Source organism: Mastigoproctus giganteus, chromosome 6 (genome assembly GCF_048544385.1).
Source record: "Mastigoproctus giganteus isolate SK-2022 chromosome 6, ASM4854438v1, whole genome shotgun sequence".
Lineage (NCBI taxonomy): Eukaryota > Metazoa > Arthropoda > Arachnida > Uropygi > Thelyphonidae > Mastigoproctus > Mastigoproctus giganteus.
Window position 1 is genome coordinate 127,198,238 of NC_143580.1, and position 27,452 is coordinate 127,225,689.

The 27,452-nt window shown below is 37.2% G+C and overlaps 1 protein-coding gene across 2 annotated transcripts in view; it reads right to left on the reverse strand.

Annotated features, from left to right (window-relative positions):
• Nucleotides 1-27,452, reverse strand: part of Dhc64C (dynein heavy chain, cytoplasmic) — a 1,460,071-nt gene that overhangs the window by 1,325,893 nt on the left and 106,726 nt on the right. For both annotated transcript variants that reach the window (XM_090376486.1, XM_090376487.1), the window contains exons 7-9: nucleotides 11,794-11,844; nucleotides 11,537-11,706; nucleotides 777-933 (exon numbers count right to left, since the gene is read on the reverse strand). In XM_090376486.1, coding sequence (XP_090232612.1) covers nucleotides 777-933; nucleotides 11,537-11,706; nucleotides 11,794-11,844 — 378 coding nt within the window. The remainder of the gene's footprint in view (nucleotides 1-776; nucleotides 934-11,536; nucleotides 11,707-11,793; nucleotides 11,845-27,452) is intronic.

Below are 27,452 nucleotides of genomic sequence, written 5' to 3' on the forward strand. Positions count from 1 at the left end.
GACCTAAGCCGGACCAATGATGATCATGAAATTTTTTTAAATTGCACGCTTTTGTAATTTTTCCTGTGCATGAGATAAAAAAATTGAATAAATAAAATAAATAATTCTATTTACATGTTTGTTGAACATTTCTTTTTTGATTCAATCAATTCAGCGAGCACAGTTGCAAGTGCTGACAAGCATGGGGGAAATTCCGACTTACATAACATTCTGCAGAATGCAACCCTTACTTTACAACTATATAGGAAATTATGATGTGTAGAGGACAAATTGAATCACTGAATATGATAAAAAGGGAAATTTATGCATGACAATATGAAATGTAATAAAATACAATATCCACAACAAAAAAAAAAAAAAAAAAAAATGCTGTTTATATGTTTGTTATTTTTAAATTATGTAGTATTAGCTACTTAAAATTTGAATGCCAGGAACCCTTAATTTTTTGTTAGAGGAAGGAAGATCAAGAGAAAAACAATATCAAAAGGATGAATAATCAAACAAATATCAATAATGCTAATTAATGATAAATTAAATTATGAAAACTGAAAATGCAAAAAAGGGTATTTTAAGGTATTCAGAAAATCTAGACTTTGTGAAATGCCAAAAAGAGTAAAAAATACACTATAGAAAATACACTATATGTAACGTCGACACAAAAGTTCATTATGTAGAACTCATAATGAAGTTTTCATTATTATGTGGTACCTAACCTGAACATGCTTTTTAAAAATAATACAACATAACACAAACAAAATATCTATCTGAATGCTCACCTCAATAGCATTTACATCAGCTGCATCAAAACTATCAGTTTTATTCTCTTGCTGATCATCAACAGGAGAACCTAAAGGTTGTGGTGGACGTGGCGCCAATGCTGGTCTTAAAACACGTACAATTACAGTACGTAACTGCTCATGCTGTCTTCGAAACCTAAATAAAAATAATTAGCAAAGAATCTATATTAAAGACATGGACATCTAATGCATTTGTCAAATCAAACAATTTGGTGTTCTGATATTCCACTATTTACCAGAAGAGAGGGGGAGGAGGGGGAAAATGGAAAAAAGAAGCATATTCATAGAAATAAAAATTACTGCACTTGAAACTACAAACCATGATCAAGGCATCACTAAGATGAATCCAACTCACTCATAAAAACTTCAGAATAAATACACTATTTGGCATCTCTCAGATTGTGGAACCACTTCACAACTGTGATGGCATGTTTGCATTATCTGAGTACCTGCCCACCCACCGATGGTAGGCCAACAGCTTTGAAACGGTGCCTATATATATATATATACACATTACAAGGTCTTTAATAAAAATTTAAAATATTAAAAATTACGATTTTTATTCAAGATTCTGTCACATAGACAGGTTAGTGTACAGGAGACGTTCGAAGAGTTTGTGGGCCAAGTATGAAAGACTAGTAGTGTTAAAAAAAAAAAATTTATTTTTATTTTTTTTTTATTGCCACAGCAGCTGATGTTGGCAAGATGTTCTGAGGGTGACAATGTTTCAAATGATCAGGAAGACAAAGCTATGGAAAAACCAAAATATCTTCAAGGGGGTGTTTCAGGAGAGTAAACTATAGAAGAATATTTAGTTTCAACTGTGTCTATTGTTATGTAAGGAATGTTGTCAATAAAATGGGTGAAATGGAACTCCTGGTTTGGTTTGGTTTACTATATATACTATAGTACAGTGTTTCTCAAACTTTTCATTGTTGCGGCAGTTTTCAAGACACTAAAATTTTGTGGCACACTACAATCACTATACTCATATATATTATATATACAGATATAATATATATAATTTAAATTAAATCCAAATGAATCAAATATTAGACAGTGAAATTTGGTGCAAAATTAAATGAAAATAAAAAAATAAAGACAGCAAGATCTATAGCCCAATTTATTTCCAGATATATATATAAGCTTAGCAGTTGCTTTGTCGGTTCAGTAGTGTGGTTTCTTCCACGTGAATATATCTTTTCTGTCCTATTATTTCAACACTGCATATAGATCACCATTATGCAAATCTATTGCATCGGAAGTTTGATCCTAGTATCATTCTATCGTGGCATAATTTGTTTAGAGCTCAAAATGCAGTGGTTCCCTGACTATTATATGGCCTCCTGGTTCATTGACGAGATGGGGCATAATGGTCAAGGCTTTTCTATTCAATATTATATGTTGTACTATTTTTCATTTTATTTTTACTTATGTCTGTATTGTTGGCAGAATGTTTACATACAGTGATATTTCAAGAAATTCGGAAACAGTTGCTTAGCACAGGGGGGTGTGCCATTAAATTTCTTTTAATTTGGACTATTTTCTAAATTATTTAAGAAAATTTCTCCAACAGTACCCTATTCTTCATTTATGGGTTAAATTTCAACTTCACTCTCTGGTTTGCCATGATACTGGCATACTTTTGATTTAATTTTTACATTTTATTAAAATGTTATATATATATATATATATATAAAAAAATATTTTTTTTTATTTATTTGATTTTTATAATATAATATATATAAACATAAATAAATAAATATAAATAAAATTATAAATAATATTTATAATTTGATATTATTTATAATTTACACACACACACAAAGTTACTTGTGTTGGGTATATTTAGTAATACACATATTTGTTTTAAATGCTTTTAATGTCCCTTTTTTGAACATACATGAATTGCATAAGAAATTTTAGAAAGAAATTTAAAAGAAAATATATAAAAAATTAATATTATTAAATAAAAACAAAATATACAATTATAACATTTTAATCAGCGAGACAGTTGGGTTTGATGGTAGTCGCACAGTTTTTAATACCAGGATTTATATATGTATGCATTGGCTTACTCTCAGCTCCTCTTCTACTGACTTTAATTTCTCTCTCTGTTTTTTTGTTTAATCTCATTTAAAGAGAAAAACCCTGTTTGGCACAAGTAGGAAGTGGAAAACTGCAATAAAATTCTAATTGCCTTTTCCAAAATTCATTTTGAATTTTGATCCAAAATTTGCTAATATTAGTGTTATTAAAGTGAATTTCCAGCAACTGGTCACTACAGATCTCAGCTAATTCTTCATCCTCTTGCAAATTAAGTTCTAACATTGGAAGGTTTTCTTGTTGCAAGTGTGTCTCTTACCCACAAATATTTTTTGGTATCAAGGGATGGGAAGTAACGCTCAGTTGTTGTCTTTACAGTTCTAATGTTTCGCTTATGACATTAATCATGTTAAGATTAAATGCACAAGGCATAATATGATATAGGTTTAAATTAACTATATAATATAGGTGCAGATACACCATAAATGAAACTACTTACACAGTGTGAAAGGCATCGTTTTTAAATTGTATCTCATTGTGGCTACCTTCACAATGAGATATCAGGTATTGCACTACTTCGAATAAGTAGCGCTTCTCCAGTAGAGAAAACTAATGTTATTTATTCTCAGTGGATATCACCACCCAGACGGCACTGTTTCAAAGCTGTTGGCCTATCATCGGTGGGTGGGCAGGTACCCACCCACCAATGACAGGCCAACATGCCATCACAGTTGCGGTGGTTTCTCATATTGCGGAACCACCGCAACTGTGGTGGTTCCGCAATATGAGAGATGCCAAATGGTGTACAGAATGATACAATATATGAAGATTAAATGCACAAGGCATAATATGATATGGATTTAAATTAACTATATAATATTGGGGTAGATACACCATAGTTTACCCATAAATTAAACTACTTATGTAGTGTGAAAGGCATCATTTTTTGATGGTAGCCACAATATGAGATACAATTAAAAATGATGCCTTCCCAAAAAGGGAGACTATGACAGTTTAAAATGCTGCACAGCATCTATGAATTGGGCAGATTGCAGAAGACAGAATATTCCAGCATCCCCCATCCTCTTTTTGCATGGTACTAAGTACTACAGGATTTGATACCTTTCATGTTTAGGGGTTTCTTAAAAAAAAAATTATAATAATCACAGAAGTCATGAATGCATATATAACAATAAGAAAATATATGCATGAGGAGGATGCAAAGATGGATGAATATGGAGCTGGCCACGCTAATTGAACAGAAAAAGATAGGAGAAGGTAAGCAAACAACAAAAAGTACAGCTACTAGTTAATCTGTAATAGTATCACAGATAAGGTCAGGGGAAACCAAAGTTGAGTGTGAGGAAAGCACTGTCTAAGAGAGCAAATAATAGGCATAAGGGATTTTTCATGCATTTGAATAAAAGGAAGAAGAAAATGAATCAGACAGATCACACCCTTGTGTACTGGGTGTAGAAAAGTCTTACATAACCCAGCTGGGGTTAGTGATGAAATGATTAGGTACCTCATGTTGGTCTTGACCGAGGAAAAACCTTTTGTACTGAGGAGAGGGCGTGAGTGAGTCTGAGACATGAAATTATTAGAATACAAAAATAATACACAAAAATCACAGATGACTATTGATTAGAAAAACTTTCAGGCCTAAAGGCAATAAGGCTCCTGGAGTTGATTGCATATATCCAGAAATTGCAATCTGAAGGACAACACATGGTATTTTTAAGAGAAAATCATCTTTAAGTATACTGGTAAACTATATTGTCACAGCAACTCTTGAGTTGTATGTAGAGAATAATTTCAACATAGTTTATTTGGATTTTAGCAAGGCATTTCACTCAATCCCTCATGCGAGTTTACTACATTAGCTGGCGCACATTGGGATTACTGGAAAGATTCTAAAATGGATTGCAGGATGGCTGAATGGCAGTAGACAGAGGGTTGAAATTAATGGATATTCTTCAGATTAGTATAACATCAAAAGTGGCTTTCCCAAGGATCAGGTTGTTATTATTATTATTAGCCATATAGTGCAAGGAAGCCTGAGGCTTATGCTGCACCAGCCGGAAAAAAAAAAAAAAAAAAAAAATTCCAAGTTACCCAGAGAGAGAGAGAGAGAGAGAAATCACCAAGAAATAGAAGAATAATGATATCCAGCTCAGGACCCTGGGTATGCCAAGCCCATACTCACCAGATGGGAGCCCCTGGGGTTGTGAACCACTGTTCTTTCCGACTTTCATAAATGACATCAATGAAGAGTGTGATGTCAAAATTTGCAGAGGACATAAAAAGATTCAGAGAGTCGTTAATGATCAACTGCCAAGCAATACTTGTTCAGGAACTTGAAAAGGCTTCAAAGATGATCAGAAAAGTAGCAGCTATATTTTAATTCAGTAAAATGCAAGGTTCTAACACTTAGGAAACAGCATCTCAAAACTAACTTATACACTTGATGGGTTCAATTAAATTCAAGAAACAGCAGAGGAAAAAAGGGATATGGGAGTTACAATATGGGCAGATAAGTTTTTGAGCAATATAAACAGATAGCCAGGAAAGTCTATGATATTCTATCAGTGATTTATCAAATAATAGCCTGTAAAAAAGGCTTTCATAATCCCACTGAATATGGCAACTGTTTAAGACCGCATTTGGAATACTGTGTTCAAGTATAGAGGTATCATCTGAAAGAAGACAGCTTTTGAAAGGGTCCAAAGACAAGCAATTCTCAGGGAGAGATCAGCAAAAGGGCAACCATACGAGTGACAACTTCAATTATGTGGTTTAAAGCTTGGCAACAAGGCACCTTTTGGGGGGGGGGGAGGAACTGATTGAGGTTTATAAGGCTCTGAGAGGAGGGATAATAAAATGAATGAAGGTGGAATTTTCACTGATTATGCTGCTCCAGAACTAGAGGCCATAAATTCAATTACAGGGGAAGAAGTTTAGACTAGATTGCAGGGAATTTTCTTTTAGCTAAGAGTAGCTGATTAGCAGAATAAGTTGCCTCCACAGATAGTTCAGGCTGGCAGTTTGAAGAAATTCAATGGTCAACTGGATAGTTACCTACATGAGGGAAATGTATAATTTGTATTTACTCTTTTTTTTTTTTTTTTTTTTGCTGGTGCAACACAAAATTATGCTGCACCAGCAACCCTCATTATTTTGTGATATCACAAAATGATGAGGTAATAATTTTACCTTTTCAAATTCTTTAAAGGGTATATGCATCAGTCTCCTTGTGCATTTCTCAGAATTATTATGATAGTTATAGCGCTATTATTTATTTATTTTTTTTTTATTTAAATAAACTCATTCTCCAGAGACTTGAGAATGCTATAGCTTGGGAGAGAATCACTGCAGACAATTCTCCTCTGAATGGATCTTATCAATTGCTGTGCTTGTGGCATATTTGCAGAGCCGACTTCAGCTCGACACAGAACAACAGGAGATGTGTCCAATGCAGAGTGTGAGAAGATTGGGAAAACTGAGCAGTCTGATGAAATTTGAATCCCTTCTTAGTTAATTGATTTGGAATGTGATTCTGGTGACTTCTGTACAGTCCTGTGTCGTGGTGTTAGCAATGGGACTCTTGTGGGCCAGCAGGTCCCATAGCCTATTGCAGCTAATGATCACTTTATTAGGTCTTGGTGGAGATGTCCCTAGCACCTCCCTCAGTGAAGTCGGCGGTGATTTGCGCCATTGTTGCTCTCTGGTTGGCTGAAACAATGCGAAACAGACGGCGATGGCCAAGTTCATCCACCACTTTCTCCACACACACACAGTACTGTCCATGAGATGTTATTCCTGAAATGGCATATTCCCGATACACTCTTGATACTGTCAAACAGGGATGGTGCAATTTCTGTACCACCTCTGCGATAGAGTGACCCATGCGTTGCACCCACATCATCCCTCTTTCAAAGTCTGTTCACTTGTGACATTTATCCATACTGACGTCAAATTACCGTCTACATGAATGCGGTGAACCTATATACCTGCCAAGTAGTGGGTTCATCCACTAGCGAGAGGGGTGACAGCATTCTGCTGCCCATGATTTGAATTCCAATATAGTAAAAAAGGCCTACGTGCTCTGGATTCATTACGAAAATTTATTTTGTTTCTCAGAGCAAACTAAACATAATTACAATTAATAAGCTTTCGGCTGGGAGGCAGCCTTCTTCAGATTGAATACATGAATGGCAGTTGGAATAGAGATGTGCACTGCCAGGATGGTGCGTGAGGCGCGTGGTTAATTGTTTGTTGATGTTTGTGGCTGTGGCATATGGTGGTGACGTGGCCAGCGTTTGTCTATGGATAGAATTACTGCCTCTGTGATGGGGCTAACTTGGCAACCATTGTTCCTGTTCAAAGAGGCATCCAAGCATCTTATATTTAACAATTCCAACCAGGTGTACTTTAGGTAATGGTGGGACCTGTCCACAACCACGACATCGCAGTGTGGGGGCGATGTCGTGGCAGGTTGTCCAGACATGCTCGGCGATAGCTGAGTGTTCTACATCTGCCAAACGGATTGCCCTTTTATGTTCTGAGAGACGTTTCTCGAGTCGACGTCCAGTCTCTCCAAAGTAGCAGCTGGTGCAGTCACGGCAAGAGATGCGATAGACCAAACCGCTCTGTAGAAGAGTGGGGACGGGTGTTTTTACGTTGGAGATAAGAGAACGCAGTTTCTTGCCAGGCAGTTGGATGCATTTTATCCCATATGATCCTATACCATACCTAGATACACTTGTCCAGCGCGAAGACACATGCTTGAAGACGACAGTTTATCGCAAACCTATGTGTGCTGGCCAATTTACCAACTTCCGGTCAGCACACACGCGGGGCCACCTCCTCTCCACTGCCCGATCCTTGCTAACTCGCGCCAGGACACACTCCAGCTCCACAGATGAGAGACGCAAAGAGATCACTAGAGTCAAAGTAGACCTTACGAAGTGTGGCTATCTCATCGACGTCCTTGACAGGTGTGATCTACAGGCACGCGACGTGACGACCAACAGCAATGCCAACAGTGACGAGTCATGCACAAGGGCATTTATCCCATACTACCCCAACCTGTCACAACAGATCGGTAGAATCCTAAAATCATATGGGATAAAATGCATCCAACTGCCAGGCAAGAAACTGCGTTCTCTTATCTCCAACGTAAAAACACCTGTCCCCACTCTTCTACAGAGCAGTTTGGTCTATCGCATCTCTTGCCGTGACTGCACCAGCTGCTACTTTGGAGAGAGACTGGACGTCGACTCGAGAAACGTCTCTCAGAACATAAAAGGGCGATCCGTTTGGCAGATGTAGAACACTCAGCTATCGCCGAGCATGTCTGGACAACCCACCGCGATGTCATGGTTGTGGACAGGTCCCACCATTACCTAAAGCCCACCTGGTTGGAATCATTAAATATAAAATGCTCGGATGCCTCTTTGAACAGGAACAGTGGTTGCCAAGTTAACCCCATCACAGAGGCAGTAATTCTATCCATAGACAAACGCTGGCCACGTCACGACCCCCAGGGGCTCACATCTGGTGAGTATGGGCTTGGCACACCCAGGGTCCTGAGCTGGATATCATCATTCTTCTCTTTCTTGGTGATTCCTTTCTACTTCTCTCTCTCTCTCTCTCTCTCTCAGGGTAATAGGGAATTTTTTTTTGGCCGGTGCAGCATAAGCCTCAGGCTTCCTTGCACCATATGGCTATTATTAATAATAATAATAATAATAATAATAATATGTCACAGCCACAAACATCAACAAACAATTAACCACGCGCCTCACGCACCATCCTGGCAGTGCACATCTCTATTCCAACTGCCATTCATGTATTCAATCTGAAGAAGGCTGCCTCCCAGCCGAAAGCTTATTAATTGTAATTATGTTTAGTTTGCTCTGAGAAACAAAATAAATTTTCGTAATTCCAATATACTTACAATTATATCTGGAAAGGTTGTGATGCTGTTGATGACTCATACCTTGTTTAATAATCATTGTACAACCCACAATGATTACACCAACTGGTGATTACCTTCATTCAAAGGTTTTCTTTGAGTCAAAAAAATTGCTTACTTCCCTCCAGCACCAACATCAGAGCCCTGCACAACTTCACTCACTCAGTGTTCAACAAATGAAAAGAACTTACTACTGCCAACTCCAGTTCAACAAGTGTCAGTATTGCAATGTCAACTAAAATTTTATCTTCATAGTTCACCATCACACACTCTGTTATGACTTGTTCCTGGAGGAGCGCCTCCATAGCCAGGTGGGAAGGAGCAGCAGTGCGTAGCACACGCTTCTTGATTAGGCCGGTGTTCGAGCTCGTCATCACCAAATACAGAGGATGCAGAAAGGTCAGGAAATGACCACCACATATTCCCGGAGCAATATGGCCTTAGTTGCTAATGCTACTAAAAACCAAATAACAAACAAACTTGTTCCTGGGTTTTAGATTTCCATGCTCCTGGCTTGCTGACTAAAGACAAGTTGTTTCTGCACTAGTCTTCTTTGCTGCACTGCTTCAGTAGTGCAAGATGCTTTTGCAGACCCTCTTTAAGGCAGGATTTTATTTAAAAGGAAAAGGTCATTTCTGGTCTGTTTTAATTGATTATGGTCAAAAAAACCTATTGGCTGGAATTGATTTTCTATTGAAATTAGCAGTTCTTCCAAATGCACTGAAAAAAAACTTGGTGCAAAGAATTTCAGTTTTTTTTTTTTTTAAATAAAATATAAAAAATAATTAAATAAAACCAAAGGGAAGAAATATTCAAAAATACCCTTATGTTCTCTTCTTTTCAATATCAATTCCTCAAATTAATCTTACAAAATCTTTTAAACTACAAAAATAAATATACACAATTTCATTTTCAATACAGTAATACCCCGAAGTTACACGATAGGTGGGTCCGACGAAAATCGCGCAAGTCGAATTCGCGTAAGTCGGGATACAACTTTGCATATAAATACATATAAATTTTGCTTAATTGGGACCAAGGACTAACAAAAACACTAGTTTAGAAGAAAAATATTTAATAAAATTGAAGTTCTTTATACATATTAATACAAAATATGTATTAAAAAAACAAATGACTTACGTTGTTAAAAAGTTATTTCGATGTCGATGGCTTCATAAAATCTAACAAATTCGTCTGACGACACAGCGCTTTCTTTTTTTCACGCAGAATTTCTTCGTAGCAAGCTAATAATTTTTTTATTCCTTGCTTTGTAGCTATAACGCGTTCTTCATTGGAGTCTATGTTTTCTAAAATTTTTAAGCCCTTTACAATTGAGCCCTTTTCAATTTTCAACCTCTCAAGTTTGCAATTGTCATGTGCTTTTCGCCGTTGCTTCATTTAGGCCTGTAGCACGTGCAATATCACATGGTCTTTCATTTCGCTCAAAGCGTTTCACAATTTCATATTTTTTCTCTATCGACAGAGGCGGACTGGCCATAAGCCTTACCGGGGAAACCTCGGTGGGCCAGTGTGATTTTGGCCATAAACCATAGTATGAGGCCACTATAAATTTTCCCGGGTAAGAATTTTTGATCCAGTCCGCCTCTGTTTATCGATAATTGCTTTTCTTTTTCTCTCTGAATCTGCAGTGTCTTCACCAGGACGCTTCCTTTTCACACCTTTTAATTAAGTATTTTACTCATTTTTAGGGAATAAAGCACAATTTCAAAACGAGGAGGCACGCTTGATACGCATAAACAAAGCTGCACGCATGTAGCAACTGAATAAACAACACCATAAAGGCAGAGATACACTATTAACACCTCGCATTTCTAGGGGTTACTACCATAAAACAATAAAAATCCAGTTGCATTTCTGCTAGTGAAATCTGTTATAAACTGGTAGTAAACTCGATCTAATTGCATTTGCGATTATACCGATAGCTGGAATTGTGTTGGTTTTTACGTTATTATGGTGAAATGTGTTTCCCCTTCACTGAAAAAAAAAAAAACATAAAAGCAGCAAAGTTGAATTTTGTTCATCTTTCGCTCTCATTCTCCGCCGTTGCACCGTATATCGATAACATATGAAAAACGACCTTGAAGATAGTGGGCGGCAGCGTTGCCAAACGAAAAAATCAAGAACCGCGTAACTCCGAGTTCGCGTAAGTCGGGGTATTACTGTACTAGTGTTAATTTTATTACAGTCTCCACATGCAGCAAACACTAATGAAATTACAGCCTTCACTGTAATGACATTCCCGAAAAGAACTTTTCCTTTACTCTCATAAATTTCAGGTAAATTTTATCCATAAAAATAAATCCATTAAAGAAATGGATTCATTTTTATAGAGCCAGGTGGGAAGGAGCAGCAGTGCATAGCACACGCTTTTTGATTAGACCGGGGTTCGAGCCCGTCACCACCAAATACGGAGGATGCGGAAAGGTAAGGGAATGACCACCGCATATCCCGGAGCAATATGGCCTTAGTTGCTAATGCTTCTAATAGTTCCTAAAAAAAAACCAAATAACAAAAATAACTCTATATATAATCTGTTACAAAAGATTGTTTGCACGAATCTTATCAGATTCGTTATTTTTATTTTTTTTAATTTTATCTATTTAAACATATAAAGAATAAAATGACATTTAATCAACACATTCAGAAATATTTTTACAATTTTGCTGATCATATGAATGTTGTAGTTTAAACCTACTTTCGCATCTGCTCCATTCTAGCCTGAAGACGTTTGTGAGCTGGAGTAACACGCCATACCATCTTCAAATGTTCATCTCTCTTCTTTTTCACAATATCCCTCAACAAACCTTGCAATTTATCATATTCATCATCCCAAGTGATAAAAACTTCAAAGCAAGCATTCATTACCTACAATAAAAATACATTTTTAGCACCTTACAAATTATATATCAGAATAAAATGTGATATCACAAAATAATGAGGTAATAATTTTACCTTTTCAAATTCTTCAAAGGGTATATGCATCAGTCTCCTTGTTCCAAGAACCTATATTAAAATATGAAAGGTCACATATAAAAATATATAGCATAAATGCTCTGATAAAATATAGCAAGAATCCATCTATAGCATTTCTAAAAGAAAGGCTAAATTTGTTGAATACCAATTGTTAGATGAATGAAAACAGAACCTGTACTCTATCTTTATAACTTTATGAAAAAAAAAAAAAGAACACTACGTAAAAATGCATAATTACATAAACTGTTCGCATAACAGTTTAATGCTATCACGGTAGCACAAAAATGACGGTTAAATTTGAATAAACAATTCGAACTATACTTTTACTTAGAGCAAACTTACTTAGAACCATACTTAGAGGAAACTCCATATTATGAATGCAAATTTACTCACTGTGTAATACAGAGGAACACAAGCTATTTAACACACAACAGTTCTACACTCATGTTGGAATTCTGTTATCAAGATGATTCTAAAAACAAGCAAATCTAAGTGCATTACAAACTGAGTTATGCATAAAAAAATTTATGCATCATACTCTAAACAACTTACACATTGAATTTTTGAAAATAATTTCAAGAATAAGTATTCTATACATTCCCTTTAAACCAACTGTCAAAATTATATGAATACGATACAAATATCTGCATTTTAGAGATGAAAGGAAACTGAACATTCCAAGTTAAAGAGAATCAAAACAATGGGAATGAGATTAATTATTTTTAACCCAAAAGTGCTGCACAAGCATTGCAGTGAATGTGTTATTGTTACTGACTGCTGCAATAAATTTACACCTAGTACTCTGTTAGTCCCAACTTACAATGACATTGACATCTGATATTCTCAGGTTTATTTATTTCTTTTAAGGAGCAATGATATTTACAGGTACCGATGGCTTTCTGATATAGCTGGAACGATAAATGGGTGGAAATTTTTAGACATGTGGCTCACATAACATCACATACAATTGTTCTCAACCAATTAGCATTTTTTTTATTGTTCAAAGAGTGCCGTGCGGAACATCACTCGTATGATTGTTTCAGATCTATGATGATCTGAAACTTAAAGCTCCATCAACCAGTGGCAGTACTGTGCATTTTGAAGACTTTAAAGCCAGCAGAGTCTGGTTGCTTCAAAAAAAAAAAAAAAAAAGCAAAAATCAAGTGCTGAAAGGCATGGGGAGGCATCCAGTGCTGATAAAAAAAAAAAAAAAAAAAGCAGCTGAGACCTTTAAAATTGAATTCCAAGAGTTTGTTGATCAGGAGGGTTAACTTCCCCAGCAGGTTTTTAACACTGATGAAACCAGCCTCTTCTGGAAGCGAATGCCCAGGAGAACGTACATCACTAAGGATGAGGCTAGATTACATGGGCATACGCTAGGAAAGATAGGCTCACTCTCCTGTTGGGTGCAATTGCTTCGAAGTTTTAAACTGAAGCCATAGCTTGTGTATCACTAACACCACCAGAGTATTTAAATAATGAGAGGTCAACAAAGCTATGATGGGAGTGTTTTGGTGCAGTAACAAGAAGGCCTGGGTTACAGAATGTCTTCAATGAATGGGAGCTTAAAGTTTTCTGTCCTTCAGTGAAGAGTTATCTTGAGAAAAATAAGCTTCCTGTGAAGGCACCACTCCTGCTGGATAATGCACCAGGCCATGATCTCAACCATGTTCAATCTCTTGAGGCACAATTTGACTTTGTTCAAGTCTATTTTTTGCCACCCCACACCACTCCTTCTTCAACCAATGGACCAGCACGTGATTGCAAACTTCAAGAAAATCTACACCACGAAAATGTTCACAAGTTGCTTTGCAGCTACCTCTGGTGAAAATGCTGTCATCCTAAAATATTTTTGGGGTCGAAGTTCAACGTGCTGGACTGTGTGGGGCTGAGTGCAAGTTCTTGGAATGACGTTTCCACCAGATGCTTAAATTCAGCCTTGAAAAACATCTGGTCTTTAATTAACCATAACATTGATGGATTTTAAGATGATGGTGCTTTGGCAAATGATATTGTCACTCTCGGTAAATCAATGGGTCTGGAGGTTGACGAAGAGGATGTGGAGGACCTTATTGATGCTCATGGGTGTGAGCTAACAGAGAAGCTACAAAAGTTGGAGAAAATTATGGAGTGTGACACTGGGAGAGGAAGAAGACACCCAAAAGGTGTCAGCTGAAGACTGTCATTTCTTGTTGGGAGAATTTAAGAAGTGCTAAAAAAACACCCCGACATTGAAAACACTGAACTCATGATGTGCAAAATGGAAGACTAAGTCATTTCTTACTTCAGGAAGAAATGACTTAAATGACTTTTTATGACTGCAAAAAAGTCTTAAAAAACAGTCCACTTTGGACAGTTTATTTGCCAGTAGCAACAAAAGACTGAAAAGACACCTGATGCTTGATATAGTCCCATCACCACCACACTAAGCCACCATTTAATTTAATCAGCTCAGCACTTAAGTCTAAGGTAAATGCTGAATTTATTGTTTGTTTGTTTTTTATTTTAAAATGTTTTGACTGTTTATTAAATAATCTTTATAAAACAAATTTTTAATGTAAAAATGAAGTATAACATGTAAGAAATGCCTATTTCATGTGTTGTTGGGGAACAAATTACAGGAAATCAATGTATTATTGGTTTGAACTTAACAATATTTTCAACATAAAATGGCTTTTGCGGAATGATTTACCATTGGATGGTGGGGGCTCCACTGTATTCTGTGAATATTATTATATTCACAGAATACAGTGGGCCCCCTGAAAATATTATTACAGTTATTTATTTGTTGCTGTATATAAGCTTTCTTGCATAATTTCACCAATGTTATTAATAAATAACAAATTAAATTGTCAAGGGAACACGCAAAATGAAGGCACACGAACACCTCATGGAATAGTAATCAGCCTAACTCTTACTAAGGTGGATTTTCGTATTTTGCCTGAAACAACAGCTAAAAAATAATTCATTGTAAAATAGTCTCGTGTAATTTTTTTTTCTGAAATTTGGACACATGAACACAGTTTTTATTGGAAAAGTATTCAAACTCTTCAGTTTACTAAGTGCAAAGAACTATATTTCACACTATTCTGCAATGCAATATCTATTAGTGTTTCAAACATAATTTGGCACATACTCATTTGTTTCATGCTTGCCTGAAAGGCATTTCATTGGAGAACTGGTCATTTAAAGGTGATGGCATGATTTTGGAGGACTTGTTCATATACTGATACAGAAGTACAGTAGACAGATTCTGTGTATGCCTATGTTAAAAGAAAAAAGCAAAACAAAAAATGTGCCAATCATAACATGATTTTTGCAAAGCATATTTGTTATACGCATTCTCTGATGTGTATAACAAATACACATATCAGAGAATGTCATAATACATTCTCTGATGTGTATTTGATCAGTTAAAGAAACTTCAAAGAGCATTATGTATTTGATCAGTTAAAGAAACTTCAAGGAGCATTATCTACTAACTCTCCTGGTATAAACAGCCAAACTGATTTTAGGAACACCAGCAATAGTATGCCTGATTATGCTACTTACAAAGGTGATTCTGATGGCTTTTTCTTACTGAGACAAGAGTAAATATAGTATTTCTCAATGATAAACAGATTGCACATATGAGGTATATTTTTTATTGATATTGGCATGGTTATTTCTGGTGCAAGGACTACTTAGGCCATATTGCACCTATAAACGAGATGACGGACCCACACGTTTCTACATATAAGGTATAACAGATGTTATACCTTATATGTAGAAACAGAAGATATATATAAGAAGATAAATACAGAAAATATATATATACAGGGTGTCTCAAAAAAACACGGCATAACTTCAGGAATGAGTTCCTCATATGTAGACAAAAATATTTTATATCAAGATAGTTCCGGAAATGCTTGGTTTTCGAGTTTTGAAGGTCTGTCTATGACACTTAACCATTCACATCACCTTATAGCAGGGCTTCTTAAACATTTTTCATTCACGACCCCATTTATGATTGGGAGTTTCTTGGCGACCCCATATAAATATAAAAGAAAGATAAATTAATATTTTTTGATGATTTATTTATTAGGTAACAATATACATATACATATGAAAATTATAGTTTTAGAATTCGTTTTGAAACATACAAAAATCTAAAATTAAAAATTGCACAAAAAATTGTAAAATTGTATTTATTATAGTTACAAAAATTATATGCCCTATTTTTCATCAAAATTGCATTTTTTGCAATAACATGAATAAAAGGGGATTCTGACCGTCTTAGTTCGCTCGAATATATTCGAACGCAGTCGTTGAGTGGTAAGTATTAAATTAAAATTAAAGTAAAAAATTTAATGAGATGGATGTGCCTGTTTTTTATTGCATAACAAATTAAATCTTGGTGGAATGTTTGACACTGCTGGACGTAAGACCTCTTCAACATTTTTTAGCGCTGAACGATACTGGGATTTAATATGTGTTAAAGCTGAGAAAGTAACTTCACATAAATATGTGGTGTTGAATGGCAGAAGTACATTTAACGCCATATCAGCGATTGTGGGAAATTCAGTTCTAGTTCCGATCCAGAATTCAGTCAAGGACTTTTTTTGAAATTGTAGTTTTAAGTTTGAGTCACTCGAAAGCTCAGAAAATTCCTCTTGAGCTTTAAGTGGCAGGTGATCAATCTCACTTAAGCCAATCCAAAACGGCTTTTGAATCCAAACTATTTTTTGGAAATCAATATTTAATATAAAATATGTACGGAACTGTGTTTCTAGCGCTTTTAAGTGATCTACAATAATTTTTGCAATAAAAGTTTTGCAATGAATTTTCTCGATTATAAAATTGTCGACACTGGAAAACATTTCGAACGAATTTTTTTCTACCCTACTTTTCCAAATGTTGATCTTTTTGATAAAACTTTCAATTTTATCATTCGAAGTAAATATATCGCAATTTTTTCCTTGGAGAGACAAGTTGAGATCGTTTAATTTCGCAAAAATATCTGACAAATAACACAGCTTGGATAGCCATAAGTCATTTTGAAAAAAAGCAGCAAGTTCACATTTTCATTTGGTTAAAAATATTTCGATCTCGTCCTTTAATAGCAATAATCTTCTTAAACTTTGACCTCTTGACAACCATCTTACTTCTGCATGTAATAATAAAGTTGTGTAGTTGGAATCCGTATCCTTACAGAGATTTGAAAATAAGCGGCTGTTAAGGGCATGGCTCTTAATAAAATTAATAATCTTAACAGCATCCTGAAGCACATCGTTCAATTCTGGTGCTAATTTTTTTGCTGCAAGGGCCTCTCGGTGAATAAAGCAGTGAGTAAAAGTTATATGATCATAATGAGCAGCTTGAAAAAATGATTTAAAACCAAAATTTTTGCCGGTCATCGCTCTTGCACCATCTGTGCATATTCCACAGCAATTTTTCCATTCTAAACCTTCAGTTTTTAAAAATTCGTCAACTTTACAATATATGTCTTTCCCTGTAGTATGGTCTTCCATAGGACGACAAAATAACAATTCTTCCTCCACGCTTTCTTTATAAACATACCTGACATATACTAACAACTGAGCCAATTTAGTAATATCAGTTGTTTCGTCCAACTGAATTGAAACTTTTGGGCTTTCTTTAATTCTTGTAATAAGTTGCACTAATTGGTCCTTGTTAATATCAGAAATTCTATTCGAGACAGTGTCGTTCGACAAAGGAATTTCTCGAATATCATCGCCATATTTACTTCCATGTAGTATTTCTACCATTTTAATAGCAGCAGGTAATACAAGATCTTCTCCAACGGCTTTTTATTTTTAGCAATACAGTATGAAATTTCATATGACGCTAGTAAACATTTTTCACTAACGGTTATAAATTTTTCAAAGGATTTTTTTCTTTATTTAAAGATTTATACAGTCTTTCAAAATATTCTTTTGGTTTATTGATATACGAAACATGCTTTGATTCAAGATGTCTTTTTAATTTTGATGGTTTCATACTCTCCGGAGCCAATAATTCATTGCAGATCAAACAAAGAGGTTGTTCATTACCCTTACAATTTTGAAATGTAAAGCCAAATTGAAGAAAAGACTCATCATATTTTCTTTTTCGCACATAAGATGCCTGTTTTTCAATATTTTGTCCTGCCTGAGAAGAGTTTGTAGCATTATTATCTGCGTCATTGCTATTCTTATTTAAGTTCAGCCATTTATCCATGGCCAAAAATTATTTTGATCCTAAAATACAATAAATATATAAAAATAACATATTGCATATAATAATTGATTTATTAATTACTGAATAAATAAAAAAACTAAAATCTCGTTACGGCGGAACACTGACAATTGACTACACTAGAAGAGCGTCAATACTACACTAGTTCACATTACAGTCAGTGTTATTGAATCATAGTCTCGCTGCACGTATGTGCGCGCATTCCTCCCTTTGTTTGTGTGCAGGTGTGCGAGTGTGACTCTGCACAAATACACATCTAGATGTTATAAAATCGTGTATTTAAATATTTGACATTAAAATCTCTCGCGACCCCAGAATTTTGCTACACGACCCCAAATGGGGTCGCGACCCATAGTTTAAGAAGGCCTGCCTTATAGTAATTGTTCAAAATGTCCACCTTCTGCCTGAATACAGGTCTCACATCGACGTCTCGTGGACTTGCGTAGATGCCAAATTCCTGGCATGTTTCGTATTGTCTCACAACCTGCCAAATTCGATTACGGAGAGTTTCCACATCAGCTACCGGAGTTGAATACACCAATGATTTTAAATGGCCCCACAAGAAGAAATCTAGTGGGTTTAAATGAGGTGAGCATGGAGGACAGGCAGTTGGTCCATCCCCCTACTTCAGGAGTCGTAGATCTTGGTTGTCCTCTGTCGGCAGCACTAGGTGTAAAGGTCCCATGTTCACAAAGGCGGCGATGGATACCTTCAAACGTTTTCCTGTCTAGACATCTTCGTTCTGGGAACCTTTTGTGGTACAAACGACAAGTCTCCAGAGCATTGCCGTCCGCCAAACCGTACAAACTGCACATCCGCTTGCTCCTGATTTGAGTACATGGTCGGAATGGAAAACCACCAGATTCTGTCAGTACCTCATGTGAAGGAAATTACCTGTGGGAGATAAGACATTCCAGTTAATAACTCGGCAACTAAGCATTTCTGGAACTATGTTAATATAAAATATTTTTATCGTCGACATATGAGGATCTCATTCCTGAAGTTATGCCATGTATTTTTGAGATACCGTGTATATATACGAAACATACATGATTTTTCAACATGATCTCCTGGATGGTGGTGACTCAGTGTGTTTCCATTGGGCAGACTGATGCTTGGTTCCCAAATTGAATTGTGGAGTCTCATCCATAGTTACAATCAAGAAGAAACACCCATTCACTAAAGCATCTCGAGTGAACAACTTCAGATAAATGTCTTTTTGTTCCTAAAAAAGCTGCAGGGGAATCAACCTGGGTGACACCATGCCCATTCTAAGATTGCTGTGAAGAACAGAATGCATGGATTTAACAAAAATGCCTGTAGTTCTGGTTGCAATTCCACCCAATTCCATCCAAAACAATTTCCTCCACCCAGTGCATGTTGGCCTCAAAACAAATGATTCAAGGTTGACAAGCTCCATTCTTGCACGATTCCTGTCCTTTATGAAACCTTTTCACCTAGCTATGCAGATTTTTCACATCTGTAACATTGTCAGGAATGAATTCTAACATTACCTAATGAATTTCAATAAGTTCCCCCCTTCCCCGTTCAATGCAAATACTGGATAACTACATATTATTCTTAATGACTGAAGACCATTTTAAGTATTACAAACATTAACTATGCTGTTTGGAGCACTGCAATCAACATGCAGTGTTGAATCTTGCTGATATCACTTGACAACATTCTAAACTAATTTCCTACCATTTTGAAAGCAGTTGCAGTATATTTTGATTTTTTTTTTTTTTTTTTAATTCAATTTGGAGACCTTATAACTTGAATGCACCTCATACATTCCTTATTCTGAAAATATTTGTTTCAGTAAAGCATACTGATTTCATGCAAAAAAACAATTACTCTAGGGTGGATGGATGTCCTAAGAATATATCATGGGTAAGTAAGTGGTTCTGTTGTACTGGGCTGAGTGTATTCTGCTACTACCTTGCATAATTAGTACAATTTAAGAAAACTGTGGCCTCCATAGCCGAGTAGTCAAAAGCGTGAGTGCAATAGCACACGCTTTCTGAGTAAACCAGGGTTCAAGCCCGACTGCTAAATACAGTCGATCTGCCAACCTGCACTGGACCAGTATGGCAGATTATGGTTCATTTATCAACACGAATCATTGAGGAGCTTCCATCCTGCAGTGGGTTGATAATGGCTGCAGTTTAAGGGAATGGCTAACAGCAACCATAACATATAGCCTTATGAAAATATGAGTGACAGGGGTTCTCAATTCTCCTCTAGGCTGAAACCTTATATGATTTCCTGAAGGAAAAGTAACCACTGGCAGTAGATCAGGATTAATTTTCCTTAGTTCGGGGTAATTCTGTGTCAAGAGGGCTAATTTTGAAGGTGGTCCCTGCTCGACCACCTTCAATTTTGTTGAAACTTGGTGTAGATGTTTAAACAGGTTTCCAAAGAAACTGCAAAAATTCAGTTCATATTTTATATAGTATGATTGATGCAACAGCACCTTTTTTGTTGAGGTCAATTGCGTTACGCAGAGCAAATCACAAAAAATTTAGTTTTAAGTGTTACTGTTGCACAACATTGAGAGGTAATGCTCTGAAACTTGGTAGACCTAGTTAACTTTTGGCAGAGAATGCAAAACTTCTGGTGTCCAGGCTCAAAAACCTTCACATTTTTTACAATGCGAAAACTGGCACCAAAACAGGCGACAAAAATTTGTTGCAACAAATTTAAGCAAGACTTTTGCAAGTCAAAACTTTGAAATAAAAACCTTTGGTACCTTCTTTGGGCATTCCATTTAACATCTGCATGAATTCAGCCCAACTAAATATGAGCTCTTATACTTGTTTGCTGGTTGAGATATTTTCCTTCAAAGATACTAAAAATTTGACCTATCTTTAGGTCAAATTTTGTGGGACACCTTTACTCTGCCCTTTGGTTTAAGGAGAAAGGATATATTGCAATGCACAAAAAGATCTGTATTTTTTACAATGGGGTTGCAAATGGCAAGAAAAGAAATTGCATGGATTTCTTTAATGCACGTTCCCATTTGAAATAAAGAACGAGACTAGCCTGTACGGACGTAGCTTATTGCCGCTCCTGGAACAGAGAAGTTTTTTCTGATTTATTTTCTGTTTCATTAGTTTAAATTGGCATATTAACTTATTTTCTAGAGTAGCTTTATATTCCTAGTTACGATACTTAGTTTAAAGTTTAACTTAGATAGAGATTTTGTAGGTATTACTTAGTATCGGTAAGGGTGTCAAATCCACATGTTACAAGTTGTAGCTCCGTCGAACGAGAGTTTTTTTTTTTTTTTTTTTTTAACCATATTTAGCCGATTTATTAACCAATTGTTATATCAAATTAATTTTCTGTAAGTAGCTAGCCAGGATCCCTAGTTTATTCTGAATTGAGACAGTGAGATTTGGAAGTTAATCGATACTTAACTGTCCGTAGATTTACCATTCATAAATTGCCGCCATTGTTACGTGATACAAAATATCTCGAACTAGATGGCATAAGCTTAGTATAGTACGTAATATAATATTCTCAATTAATCAGTAAATCTATTATTCTTCTTGACCTTCATTGTCAATTAAATTGTACTTTTAACTATACATATAACGACTTAGATTACGTAATAAATAATTAGCAAAAATAAATAATTAATACTTGACTTGATACGGAAGTTATATAAAGGGATTTCGTAGATAACACTCGATACTGAAACATAAATATAGCGTTATAACTGTGTTGGGATACAAGTTTAGGCTTTTAATTTTGAAATTGAAATTTTATTGAAATTAAATCGAAATCATGACTCAGACCAGAGCAGCAGAACAAAAGGCTCAAGCTAATGGGGGTGCTGTGGCTCAGGAGAGAACTGAGGGGAGCAGTTGCCCTCTGAATCACAGCCTTTTAAAATGCACTATTTGCTTGATGTTTGTGGAGCAGTCAGGTATAGGATATGATACTGCAGTGGGGGATGTCTTTGTATGTGCACGATGCAAGGAGTGTAAGGAAATCAGGCGACAACTCGGAGGAAGTGAAGCCAGTCGACATCGCTGGACAGTGCAGTGTCGAGTCAGTTTGGTGTGACATAAGCATTGGGAGATCAAAATTGAGAGTAGGAGTGTGCTATAGGCCTAATGACTCTGATGAGTATAATAAGAAACTGTTCGGAGAAATAGAGTGGGCCAGTAAATCAGAGAGTCTTATAATGGGGGATTTTAATTTCCCAGATATTGACTGGAATTTGGGGGCTGGTCACTCACACAGTAGCAAGGCTTTTGTGGATTTATTGGATGATTGTTTTCTACATCAGCATGTTCGGGAGGCAACTAGAGGGAGTAATACTCTTGATTTGATTATCAGTAGTGATTCTTCATGCATTAAGAATCTGCAGATAAATGAACCACTTGGTGGCAGTGATCACAGTGTGCTGAAGTGGGAGTTACTCAAAGAGGTAACTACCATTAGGGGTAAAGGGAAGGGGTATTGCTTTCGTAAAGGCGACTACAATGGACTGAGACAGTATTTAAATTCTATACAGTGGGATCAACTGATGATATTGCCAACAGCAAATTCAAAATGGGAAGCATTCAAAGAACTTATTGTGGAAGCTACTAGGCTTTACATACCAACTAAGAAATATTGTTCAAGGTTTAGGCCTAAATGGTTGTCAGATGAACTAATAAGGCATATGGCAGAGAAGAAAAATGCATGGGATACATACAAATTAACACGTGACACGGACGCCTATGATAGATACAAGTTGATCTGTAACCAAGTTACAAAGGAGGTTAGGCAGGCGAAGGCAGATTACGAGAGATCCTTGGCAAGGGATGCGAAGAAAAACAGCAAAGAGTTCTTTACTTATGTAAACTCTAGAAGGAAGGGGATGAATCAGATTGGTCCACTTGAGATCGATGGGTCAACTGTTGATGACCCTGCTCGGGTAGCTAACAAACTAAATGAATATTTTGCATCGACATTCACACATGAGGAGTTATTCAGCGAGGGGAATGCCAGAGGTGTATTCAACTCTAGCAGTAAGCTAGAGAATCTTGTAATAACTGAGAGCAAAGTGGAGGAGAAATTGTTGAAGATAAACACAAGAAAGGCACCTGGGGTGGATGGGATCTATCCAGTTATATTAAAGGAGGCAGCAAAGGAGGTAAGCAAACCCTTAGCCATAATTATGAGAGCTTCCTTGGACTCAGGGGAGGTACCCATTGACTGGAGATGTGCAAATGTGACCCCAATTCACAAAGGGGGATCAAAGGCTGACACAAGTAATTATAGACCTGTGAGTTTAACTTCTGTTCCCGGAAAATTAATGGAGGCACTGGTGAAAGAAGCACTGCAGGATCATCTAGACAAGACTTCAGTTATAGCTAGGACACAGCATGGTTTTGTTAAGGGAAAGTCTTGCCTGACCAATTTGATTGGATACTATGATGCAGTCACAAAAGAACTGGATGCAGGGAATAACTTTGATATTATATACTTGGATCTTAGAAAGGCTTTTGATACTGTTGCACATGGAAGACTGCTGCACAAATTGGAGCAGTGTGGCATTGGAGGCAAGTTGCTGCTATGGATAAAGGGGTGGTTGAGGGGGAGAAGACAGAGAGTGGTAATCAATGGACACTGCTCATCGTGGACTAATGTTATTAGTGGAGTCCCTCAGGGTTCAGTATTGGGGCCTTTATTGTTTTCTGTATTTATAAATGATATTGATGATGGTATATCAGGCTTAATGTCCAAGTTTGCAGACGATACGAAGGTTGGCAGGGTTGTCAAGGACACTACTGACACTATGCTGCTGCAACAGGATTTGGAAAGGTTGAGCAGATGGGCTTCGAGGTGGCAAATGAAGTTTAACATTGACAAATGTAAAGTACTACATATGGGAAACAGCAACCCCAGAGCAACGTATCAACTCTGTGGTACTACACTGACAGTGGTAGAGAATGAAAGGGACCTGGGGGTGGTGGTGCAGGCAGATATGAAGTTCTCTGAGCAGTGCAGACGAGCTGCAAGAGTAGCTCATGGTGTATTGACAATGATATATAGGAATTTTTCTAGCAGGGATAAGGAGGTGATTATTCCCTTGTATAAGGCAATGGTCAGGCCACACCTAGAGTACTGTATACAGGCCTGGAGGCCTCATTTCAGGAAGGATGTAGAGCTGCTGGAACGAGTACAGAGAAGGGCAACTAGGTTGGTGAATGGGACAAAGGGGTTCTCTTACGAAGAAAGGCTTAAGTTTTGCAAATTACAGTGTCTGGAAACTAGGTACCAGCGGGGTGATCTGATAGAGGTGTACAAAGCCTTGAATGGTTTGAGCATGCTCAATGCTGATGGGATTCTTCCTCTAGCTCAGAAAAATCACCTGAGAGGGCATAAATTCAAATTGAGGAAAGACAGATGTAGGATAGATGTGCGGAAATTTGCCTTTAGCCAGCGGGTGGTTGGTGGGTGGAACAGACTTCCATCCCTTGTCGTGGAAGTTGATAGCCTAAATAAGTTTAAGGCTCAGCTGGACAGGTATTTCGAACGAACAGAGGGGTGAAGTGGAAGTGGTTATTTTTATTTATTTATGTTACTTTTTTTTTTTTTTTTTTTTTTTTGGCTGATGCTGCATAAGCTTGCTTTCTTGCATCAAATGCCTCTACTAATGCTAATGCTAATGCTAACTCAGCGTTGTTATGGGCCTATATGAGAGCTTGAAGGACAGGGTGGATGCCCTCGAAGGATTAAAAGTGAGGGGCCCATCAAGCTCTCAGCTGCCCACACCAACGCCAGAGCTTCCACTTGGGCATCACGCAACACAGCGGCAACCCCCCAAGGCAGAATGCGCTGGTCCCAAAGGAACTAGTAGTAGTTGTTGGTGACTCTATTCTCGGGAAAACAGGAAACATGCTTTGCAAAAAGGATAGGTGGAACAGGACAAGGGTATCTGCCAGGGGCAAAGGTTGATGACGTTGTAGAGCTCTACAACGTCATCAAAGGTTGATAACGTTGTAGAGCGTAGAGCCACATCTTTTAAGGGCACAAAAGGTGATATAGTTGTACACATTGGCACTAATGATATTAAGAGTAGGAGAGCGGCGGAATTACTTAATAAGTACAGGTCACTGTCAAAAAAAAAGCCGTGAATCAGAGTTGGATTTGAAAGTGTCTGCAATTCTGCCCAGACACGATAGGAGGGAGCATATGATGAGAGCCCTGTCGATCAATTCGGCCCTGGAAAGATTGTGCAAGGCTCAAGTGGTAGAATTTTTTTCAGCCTGGTCTGTACTTGTTAACAGGAGAGACTGCTTCTACTGGGATGGGATACACTTAAATAGAAAGGGTGCAAGAATGTTTGCTGATGTTATCAAGGCAGTGTTAGGTGGATCGGAAAACTGCTAAGATTGGGGGGATACAAGGACTAATAGATTAACAGTAGCCACTGGCAGAAGTGCAAGTGATTCTTGCACTGCTTCTATTGGAATGAGCAGCAGCTTGGAAAATAAGATGCAAGATATTTCAGAGACTGCTGGGAGTCATTGGGGTACAAGTAACCACATGAATTGTGTTAGGGTAGCTAAGAAAAAGAACAGATACATGTATACTTGTGGGTACACCAATGATAGGAGTTTGGTAAATAAATTTGATGAATTTGAAGTATGGCTCAAAGCATCAAAGGCAGATATTGTTGGGATATCAGAGACGTGGTGTCACACAGATATAAAAAATGCAGAACTGGAATTTGAGAAGTACGTGTACAGGAAGGATAGACAGGATAGGAAGGGAGAAGGGGTTATGCTATTAGTTAAGAAACACACAAAATCCAAGGAAGTGAAGCCAGTCGACATCGCTGGACAGTGCAGTGTCGAGTCAGTTTGGTGTGACATAAGCATTGGGAGATCAAAATTTAGAGGTTAGGCAGGCGAAGGCAGATTACGAGAAATCTTTGGCAAGGGATGCAAAGAAAAACAGCAAGGAGTTCTTTACTTATGTAAATTCTAGAAGGAAGGGGATGAATCAGATTGGTCCACTTGATATCGATGGTTCAACTGTTCATGATCCTGCTCAGGTAGCTAACAAGCTAAATCAATATTTTGCATCTACATTCACATATGAGGAGTTATTCAGGAAGGCGAATGCCACAGATGAAGTAAACACTGGCAGTGAGCTAGATGATCTTGCAATAACTGAGAGTAAAGTGGAGGAGAAATTGTTGAAGATAAATACAAGAATGGCACCTGGGGAGGATGGGATCTATCCAGTTATATTAAAGAAGGCAGCAAAGGAAGTAAGCAATCCATCAGCCATAATTATGAGAGCTTCCTTGGACTCAGGGGAGGTACCCACAGACTGGAGATGTGCAAATGTAACCACAATTCACAAAGGAGGATCAAAGGCTGATACAAGTAATTATAGACCTGTGAGTTTAACATCTGTTCCAGGAAAATTAATGGAGGCACTGGTTAAAGAAGCACTGCAGGATCATCTTGACAAGAATTCAGTTATAGCTCAGACACAGCACGGTTTTGTTAAGGGAAGGTCTTGCCTGACCAATTTGATTGGATACTATGATATAGTCACAAAAGAATTGGATGCATGGAATAACTTTGATATTATACATTTGGATCTTAGAAAGGCTTTTGATACTGTTGCACATGGAAGACTTCTGCACAAATTGGAGCAGTGTAGCACTGGTGGCAAATTGTTGCTATGGATAAAGGGATGGTTGAGTGGCAGAAGACAGAGTGGTAATTAATGGACGCTGCTCATTGCGGACTAATATTATTAGTCCCTCAGCGTTCAGTGTTCGGTCCATTGTTGTTTTCGGTATTTATAAATAATATTGATGATGGTATATCAAGCTTAATGTCCAAGTTTGAAGATGATACAAAGGTTGGTACGGTTGTTAAGGATGCTACTGACACTATGCTGCTGCAACACGATCTGGAAAAGTTGAGCAGATGGGCTGAGAGGTGGCAAATGAAGTTTAACATTGACAAATGTAAAGTACTACATATGGGAAACAGCAACCCCAGAGCAACGTATCAACTCTATGGTACTAAACTGACAGTGGTAGAGAATGAAAAGGACCTGGGGGTAATTGTACAGGCAGATATGAAGTTCTCTGAGCAGTGCAGACGAGCTGCAAGAGTAGCTCATGGTGTCTTATCAATGATATACAGGAATTTTTCTAGCAGGGATAGGGAGGCGATTATTCCCTTGTATAAGGCAATGGTCAGGCCGCACCTGAGTACTGTATACAGGTCTGGAGGCCTCATTTCAAGAAGGATGTAGAGCTGCTGGAACGAGTACAGAGAAGGGCAACAAGGTTAGTGAACAGAATGAACGGTTGCTCTTATGAAGAAAGGCTTAAGTTTTGCAAATTAGTGTCTGGAGACTAGGCACCG